Source organism: Barbus barbus (genome assembly GCF_936440315.1).
Source record: "Barbus barbus genome assembly, chromosome: 26".
NCBI lineage: Eukaryota > Metazoa > Chordata > Actinopteri > Cypriniformes > Cyprinidae > Barbus > Barbus barbus.
In genome coordinates this window covers 26,433,059-26,442,886 of record NC_136754.1, presented here as the reverse complement: position 1 = coordinate 26,442,886, position 9,828 = coordinate 26,433,059, and the positions used below count along the sequence as shown (strand labels likewise).

The 9,828-nt window shown below is 34.0% G+C and overlaps 1 protein-coding gene across 1 annotated transcript; it reads right to left on the bottom strand.

The window, feature by feature from the left end:
• Positions 1-204: 204 nt before the first annotated feature.
• On the bottom strand, positions 205-3,588 carry LOC306846268 (regulator of G-protein signaling 21-like). The gene is made up of 4 exons (XM_079379515.1): positions 3,531-3,588; positions 3,207-3,286; positions 2,186-2,352; positions 205-1,545 (listed from the first exon to the last, which is right to left on the bottom strand). Exons 1-4 carry the CDS (start codon positions 3,563-3,565, stop codon positions 1,369-1,371), a joined length of 459 nt encoding a protein of 152 aa, XP_079235641.1. The 5' UTR covers positions 3,566-3,588; the 3' UTR covers positions 205-1,368.
• Between the last annotated feature and the right edge of the window lie 6,240 nt (positions 3,589-9,828).

Below are 9,828 nucleotides of genomic sequence, written 5' to 3'. Positions count from 1 at the left end.
GATAGCGCTCTCCTGGTAATATAGACCTCCTTGGGGATTTATGAACACACGCTCATGTAAATGCGCGCGCACACACACACACACACACACACACACACACACACACACTCACATACATACATATAGCCTACATGTGACCCTGGAGCACAAAACCAGTCTTATGTCACTGGGGTATATTTGTAGCAATAGCCAACAATACATTGTATGGGTCAAAATTATCCATTTTTATTTAATGCCAAAAATCATTAGGATATGAGTAAATATCATGGAGATATTTATTACATTTCCTACTGTAAATAGATCAAAACTTATTTTTTGATTAGTAATAAGCATTGCTAAAAACTTCATTATCCTTATATTTGAATCATTATTAACAAGTAACCTATATTAAACATGAAAAACCTTATATTATTGTTATTTCTCAAAATTAGGTATATAAGAAAATGTACATAAAACGTGTGACATAGGCTGTTTTTGCAATCAGTCCCTCTCTGGCTAATGCATTCACTTTTTTCCTAGTGCACTGCAGTATGCAGTATAACATAGGGAGTACAGAATGTGTGAACTATTCTGGACACATGAGTCTGATGCATGTTACTCATTAAAGGAAAAGAACTTTACACATTTGTAGTGTAAAATGTACACACTGTTTTCTGAGTTACATCTGTGAAAAAAAAAAAAACCTATATGTGTGTGTATGTATATATATATTTTATATAAAGTGCTCACACAATTTTTGATGTTTTATGTTCATTTATTTAAATTATATATATTTTTCATCTTTTTATATGAGCAATCCAGGATGTTCTTGCATTAAAGTGGTCATATTTAAATGGTCCTTTAAAATCATTTGACAAATTTCCTCCTGACGATCATAACATCAATCATAAGAAAACCTAAGCAATAATGTTCTTTTAATAATAAAAAATTGACATCATCATCATTAAAGTAACTTGTCTGAAACAAATGTTTGACCGATAGGCGGCACTGTTTTAGAAATGAACTGTAGTGGAATTGTTGTTGTTTAAAAGGCAGCATTCAAATTCTCATTTTCGTATTATTCTTGATTTCTCAACAGTATGCTGATAACCAGGAAATTGCTGAATTCATTCAGGCCCATAACAGATCCTTTTAATCCCACGTTGGAATGTTTTTTTGATGCATGAATTTGCATGCATGAAATATCAAATCAGAATAGATGATCCTAATGTGAAACTGTAAACATGTTTTTCCTTCAAAAAACGTTATATGGCAACATAATGATGAAAACTGATGAGCTATTTCAGTCCAAAATAAAAAAAAAACAAAAACAAAAACTTACTGGCAATAGTTAAACTTGATGTACATTAATCATTAGTCATTATGAAGTCATCTCTTTCCATGCTTTTGCAGAACGGACTGGTAGATGTCAGACTTCAGAAACCTGGGATAGCAGTCTCTCGCCATTAGACTGAAGATCATCTTCTGTGCCGTATCAAACGAGTTCAGGGTTGGCTCTGAGATGTTATTTGTAATATTTGTGCGAGTCCCAGAGTCGATGTTGACCTGAAAATAAGGGCATCACATTTTTTATTTTATAATTTTTTTTTGTCTTTCAAAAAAATAAAAATAAAAACACTATAAATAAATAAACAAATAAATTACTTAATATAATAAAATATATAAAATGTAAATTATATATATATATATATATATATAATAATAATAAAAAAAAATGTATAAAAAAAAATAATTTTGACCCATACTCGGAATTCATGCTCTGCATTTAACCCATCCAACATGCACACACACAGCAGTGAACACATTTTTATATTTATATAAAAATGTAATAAATCATTATCTCTAAATAAATATTTGTATATAAATATTTTTAAATAAATATTTTGTTTGGGGGGTGTACACCGAGGGGCAAAATCTTTATTATTTCAAAATGTGAACAGACCAAAAAAAAAGTCCATGATTTATTCAGTTTTATTTGTTGTTGTTGTGGATATAATGGGACTTGTGTACTTAAGACTGAATCAATATCCAATTTCTGTCTTAAAATGCAGAATGCTTCCACCCCCCCAAGGATGAAAGTGAAACTCTCATGAAGGACTCTCTCATGAACTTTAGAGCAGCAGGACCGAATAATTGATTCCCTCAGTAGGACATTACAGCAGCTCAGCACAGTTCAGTCATTCACCTGTCTGGGTGATTCCGTTTGCACAAACTCAGTGTAGATTTGGTTTGCCATGCTGATCATCTCTGGTGCGCTCGTGATCTTTTTGTATTCCTCACATGCCAGCCAGAACAGAATATTTTCCTCACTGTATTCCGACTTTAGGAAGTCCTGGAAAGCCATCTGTCCCGCTGCAGCATGACACCATCATGAGAGTTAATTATCACAAATAGTTAAGTGTTACTTCTCCAATTTAGATGTTGAAACTGAAATTTGGAAATTAATATTTGAACATAATTTAAACAGCTACAACTCATATAAGATTCATACAATATTTGATTCATATTTATACAGCAATGAGATGGAGGTGCATCACTTCAACATGAACCATGGACTTTATTTAAACTAATTTGACTAGTGTTTACAAATGACAGGGTAACTCTTTATTTATTTGCATTAACTCCAAACACCCAACAAATTCATAAGTATCTTGTCATGCTTTCAATAGATGATAAGCAAACTGTAATATATTTTATTGAATATTTTTCTCAATACATATATATAATAAATTAATAAATATTTATGAAATATATATTAATATATGGAAATATATGGATATATATATATATATATATATATATATATATAATATCTTTTTTTTTTTTGCTGATTAAAAGCATGTTTTTCCATTATAAATTAGTCAGATTCGGATTCATTTATAATGGAAAGATGCAATAGATGCAATATATATGATTTGTTCTAACACTTTAAAAAAAATTGTTTCAAAAAGTTGTTCCAACTTAAAATAATTTGTTACCCCCGCTGACTTAAAATTTTTAGTTTGATCTACTTGAAATTTTAAATTACTCAATGTTAATTTAAGGGACAACTGGAATATTTTAGTTGACTAAACTAAAAATTTTAAGTCAGCGGGGGTAACAAATTATTTTAAGTTGAAACAACTTTTTTTTGTACAGTGTAGATGGATGGTGCACAATATTCCATCCAGTATTATCAGAGAATATTTAGAAGTGAATTTTCTTACTTTTACAGGACAGAAGCTTCTCGATGGACTCGCCCCAACAGTCCACATCGTCAACGGGTTCCTGAGAAAAGCAACAAAATCTACCCTTGAAAATTACATGGAGATCCTTCACTGATGAAGCTGATTGTGATACAGATTTCAAATATATTGATTACAGGATCCTCCTAGCATGTCAATCCAATTGCAATCTGCCAATAGTATCCTAATTAACAAATCCTTTGAATCTGAAATTCCTCGTGATCAGTAAATTCAAGCACATTAGTCGTTAATATCATTTAAAAAAAAGAAGAATGCGGATGGAGTCATTAATAATCAGGCACTCACTTTATGGCCATCTCTGACAGCAGTGTCTTCTGCATGGAGTCTCCTTCACTCTCTGACTCTGTGTGGCTCTGGAGGGTCTAAACACATTTACTGGCATAAATGGAACACATGGAAATCAGCATGCAAAGCTTTGGGCAGGGTCACCTCCTCAGTCTGTAAGGTCATGAAGAAAACATCTTCAGCGCGGAGGTAATGGCTTGCTTGTCAGTCACCTGTTTAACTTTGCTTTATATTACTTTTTGTGTTGTGATATAATGCAAGTTAAATAGTAATGATTATAAGTAAGCATAATATTTTTCTCTTGGTAAATCTGTGTAAATACAATTTACAAAAAATGTGAGGTTTCATGGCACATTTAGTATGTAAAAAAAAAATCCCCTGAGGCACTTATTACAGATAGTAAATTGATTACATACTTAAAATTAAATGAAATATCTTTAATAAAAATTCTAGGCGAAAATGTTGGATGTTGTGATGTTGTTGCTAGAATTCAAAGCATTGAATAAATCTTCAAAATATCTTCTTTATGTTCCATGAAAGTAAAAAGGTCATAGGAAATATACGAGGGTAAATGATGACAAAACTTTAATTTTAAGGTGAACTAGCCCTTTAAGTGCAACAATAATAGGTCAAAATTTCTAAAAGTAATGTTTTGCATAATTATCTAATCCACTGATTCATTAATCTCTTTGCAAATTTGTAAACACAAGTAAAAAAACTGTGCATTTTAATTTATTGCTGTTATAGTTGATGTTTAAATTATTATTATTTTTTTTGCTTCACGTACAGTAAATCAGTATAAATTAATAATTTTCATTGATGTAAATATATTAAACATTTTAAACGTTAAATAATATATTAAATAGTATATTTAAATATACAAATAAAATATTCAGTAACTACATCTAAAATTAGTCAGGAGCAGTAAATAATTCAAATTTCATATTTATTTATTTCAATTGATAATGAAATGTATTTATAATGAAATATTTTTATTTTTATTTAATTGTGTTATATATTAAATTATTTGATACATTTTATACATTCAAAATAGATACAATTTATTATATACATTTATGATAATAATACATATTTATTTATTCATTTTTTTGGGATAAATTTAGATTAGATTGTTTTTTTTTTTGTTCTACTACTAAGAATCAATCCACAAAATTTCAACATCATTTTATGTCTAAAGGAGTGACGTCACAAAGAGCTAATTGATGTAAACCATAAATATTTTGCTTAAACATTGATTAATGTTTGAATAAGTTTATGTGCTCAAATACTAGTGCTACTTGTGCATATATTAAACTTGCCCACATGCATCTGGTGCAGTCTGTCCCAGAACTGGTTGGTACCACAGCAACACCTGCCTGTGTGATGGTCCAGGTGGGTCTCCATTAGGTCATCACCACATATATCCACAATATTGAAATCATAGAATGGAAATCCTGCCATAACCAAATAGCATGTGGTTGAAATAGACCTAAATTGAAGTATTTGCCTATTATTTACGATCTAATCCATTCAATCCTGTTTAATTTCCCATCATTTCCCATGATCAAAACATGAATATCAAATATAGCATATCATATAATAATTATAGCATATCAAATATCATAATTATACCAAAAACTATTTGGATGCTTGAGAAGTGCTTACACATGTCAGAAAGTCATTGCATTAGAAACAAAACACCAAACCAAGAGGCATCTGCAAACAAATGATGCTGGAGCTTTTCTCAGAACTCAAGCCATTTTTGCAATGATTTGTAACAAACTGGTTTCAAGGTGATTTAAGTAGATGTACTGTATGAAGTCAGTTCTCCGCAAGTTCACACAGTCGTAACCACAGGTGTACTAACTATGATCCACTGGAATTTATTTTTGTATAATGCTTTATTAATAATGCAGAAGTGTGCTTGTGCTGCGTTTGACATTGACATACGCATATTTAGTTTTTAGTGTGGCTTAGGTGTCCAGCTCTCCCTTTGATATCTTTGTCTGATGATGTCTGAAACCAGTTCCATAGTTTTTAGAGTTTGTGTGATTCTGTCTAGTTCACTAGATCCTGAGCTGTGCTTTTGTATACTGTGGGATCAGGGGTTAAAGAGTTTAAAGAGTCCTTTCTATTGGAAATTTGGAGTGATGGTTTTGGGCGGCCAGTGGAAAAGTGGTATTTAAACTTCCTACCGCAGGTTATGGTTTGATTCATGGATATCACTAGATCTGAAAGTTGGGAAACCTGACTGGATATCCTTATTTTTCAACCTTGTTGACCACTTTGTCTAATTTTAGACATAACAAAGAACCACAACTGCAAACGAATCACCTAAAAAAAGGTTTCTACGAGATCCCCTCTGAGCTTTCCTTTAGTATTGTCTCAGTCTGTCAGTGGCCATGTAAATCACCAGAAGAAATGGAAAATCCTCTGCCAGATTTGCATGCATAATGACTTACACATGGCCAGGACAATTTGGTTTCCAAAAAAGCTGGCAAGGGTGAGGACACACTCACCTGTGCTGACTCCTGAAATCAGAGTTATTCGTTCACTGCAACACACAAGTGCACACACTTAACTTTATTTGTCCCTTTGCTTTGTATTCAGTTCATCTACACTTGTTCGCACTCTGTTCTTCACTCTTCATACTCTGACTCATCCACACAATTGAAAGAAGGGATGTGCATAGTTTCAGAAAATTGTAACAACATTAATAATTCATATTTTCATATTTCCAGACTGGGTGGAATTGACTGTAATGCATCATTACGCTCACACTGGGCTGTGAAGGGAACGCAGCCTTTCTGGAGACTGACTCATTTGTCTGTGTAATTTGTTTGTAGCACCTGTGCTAGCTCGTGTGTGTGTGTGTGTGTGTGTGACGTCTGTGTGTTTGTTGTGTTCGACAGGGTCAGCAAGATCAGGTATTCCCTTTGTCAGGCGCAAAAACGAGACGCTATATTTAGAATTCACTTTGGGAGAATCCAGATAAAATGTCTGACATGAATCAAACTGTGCCTGACTGAAAAAGTTGGCTAGTAATATGTGGTACAGTTGGGCTGGAATGATCCTGGAAAAGCATCCCAGGGTTGTGAAAAGTTCGATCTGTCCATTTAGCTGAATCTGTCCTGAGGGTAGCCATTTGCAATTCCTGATCAAACAAAAATGCGTTAAAATACACAGCTGAACATTTTAGCAATAAGCTATGCTAATAGGCTAATTGGCTACAGTAGTGCAATTACATAACATAAGCTATAGCTAAAAACACAATGAACGAGAAGTGTGCAGCTTTGGTATCAATAGCTTTGGCTTAATAAATGATAAACATCCTAAAGCAGTTTTGTAGGATTTCTATTCAGGTTTTCATTAAAGGTTTCCAGCCAGTCGGATTGTTTTGAAGTTCTAACAGACTAGTTTTAACAGATGCCACTTGAGACCATTATCCACATGACAAACACATACCATATTTTTGTACATACAGTATATTTTGTTGGTGTTTTATTTTTTTATGATGATGATTATTATTTGTTTTTAAATCTCTGATTGGTCGTTTATTTTATTCGGTTTTGTTTATACCATTCATTAATACTTAATTAATACGTTAATAATTATTTAGCAATAATACTTTTAGGCAAGAAAGCATTAAATTGCTCAAAAGTGACACGACAAACATTTATAATGTTTCAACAAATTGCTATATCAAATAAATTATGTTCTTTTGATCTTTCTATTCATCAAAGAATCCTGAAAAAAGTAATGTTTCCATAAAAAAAGCAACACAACTGTTTTTTTATAATAATAGGAAATGTTTCTTGAGCAGCAAATAAGCATATTCGAATGATTTCTGAAGGATCATGTGACACTTAAGACTGGAGTAATGATGCTGAAGATTCAGCTTTGATCACAGAAATAAATTACACCTTTTAATATGTACAGCCCGAATTCGGGAAATGTTTGCACGTTTTTTAATTTGGAATAAAATGAAAACTAAAATACTTTCAAATCACATGAGCCAATATTTTATTCACAATAGAATATAGAGAACATAACAAATGTTTAAATGGAGAAATTTTACACTTTTATCCACTAAATGAGCTAATTTCAAATTCAGACCTGCTACAGGTCTCAAAAAAGTTGGCACGGGGCAACAAAGGGCTGAAAAAGCAAGAAATTTTGAAAAGATTCAGCTGGTAGAACATCTAGCAACTAATTAAGTTAATTGACATCAGGTCTGTAACATGATTATCTATAAAAGGGATGTCTTAGAGAGGCAGAGTCTCAAAAAAAGATTGTGAAATACTTTAAAAACAATGTTCCTCAACGTCAAATTGACGTTGAGGAATGGCTTTGCAAATCTCATCATCTACAGTGCATAACATCATCAAAAGATTCAGAGAAACTGGAGAAATCTCTGTGCATAAGAGACAAGGCCTTCGTTGGATGTCCGTGGACTTCTGGCCCTCAGACGACACTGCATTACTCATCGGCATGATTCTGTCATTGACATTACTAAATGGGCCCAGGAATACTTCCAGAAACCACTGTCGGTAAACACAATCGGTCGTATCATCTGCAGATGCCACCTAAAGCTCTATCATGCAAAAAGGAAGCCATATGTGAACATGGTCCAGAAGCGCCGTCGTGTCCTGTGGGCCAAGACTCATTTAAAATGGACTGTTTTAAAGTGGAAAAGTGTTCTATGGTTAGACGAGTCCAAATTGGACATTCTTGTTTGAAATCACGGACACCGTGTCCTCCGGGTTAAGGAGGAGGGAGACCTTCCAGTGAGTTTTCAGCATTCAGCTCAAAAGCCAGCATCTCTGATGGTATGGGGGTGCATACGTGCATACGATATGGGCAGCTTGCATGTTTTGGAAGGCACTATGAAAAGGTATATAAAGGTTTTAGAGCAAAATATGCTCCCCTCCAGTTGACATCTATTTCAGGGAGGGCCTTGTGTATTTCAGCAGGACAATGCAAAACCACATACTGCAGCTATTACAACTGCATGGCTTTGTAGCAGAAGAGTCCGGGTGCTGAATTGGCCTGCCTGCAGCCCAGATCTTTCACCTATAGAGAACATTTAGTGTCAAAGACGACCACAAACTCTTCAGCGTCTGGAAACCTATATCAGACAAGAATGGGACCAAATTCCAACACCAAAACTCCAGAAACTCATAACCTCGATGCCCCGACATCTTCAAACTGTTTTGAAAAGAAGAAGAGATGCTACACCGTTCTAAACATGCCCCCGTCCCAACTATTTTGAGACCTGTAGCAGGCATCAAATTTGAAATGACCTCATTTTGTGCATAAAATTGTAAAATTTCTCAGTTTAAACATTTGTTATGTTATCTATGTTCTATTGTGAATAAAATATTGGCTCATGTGATTTGAAATTCTTTTAGTTTTCATTTGATTCAAATTTAAAAAACGTTCAAACATTTATGGAATTCAGGTTGTATTAAAATAGGAAACTGTTATTTTAAATTGTAATAATGTTTCACAATATTACTGTTTTACTGTATTACTGTATTTCCCTGGTTAGCACAAGGACTTCTTTCAATAACAGAAAAATCCTACTCCCCACAACTTATGAATGTTAGTGTATATAAAAATAATTTACCCACCTTCAAGTTGTTCCAAACCTGTCTAAATTTCTTTCAGCTCTTCAATACAAAAGAAGATATTCTGAAGAATGGTGGTAACCAAACAGTTTCAAACAAACAAATAGCCATTGACTTCCATAGTATTGAAAAAAATAAAAATACTATGGAAATCAGTGGCTACCATCAACTGTTCAGTTACCAACATTCTTCAAGATATCTTCTTTTGTGTTCAGATGAAGAAAGAAACTCGTACAGGTTTGGAACAAGAGGAAGATGAGTAAATGATGACAGAATTGTCATTTTTGGTTGAACTATCCCCCTCAAAACAGCTGCTGCCTGTCTGTGAGGCTGGGAAAATTCTCATCCAGCACACGCACCATCAGCACTGGAGCTCCTCAGGGCTGTGTTCTCTCCCCACTGCTCTTCACTCTCTACACCAACGACTGCACATCTAAAGACCCCTCTGTCAACCTCGTGAAGTTTGCAGATGACACCACACTGATTGGTCTCATCTAGGACGGTGACAAGTCTGCTTACAGACAGGAGGTCAAGGAGCTGACTGTCTGGTGCAGTGTTAACTACCTGGAGCTGAACACGCTCAAAACTGTGGAGATGATCGTGGACTTCAGGAGAAGCCCCCCTGCTCTCCCCCCACTCACCATCATGAACAGCACTGTGACTGCAGT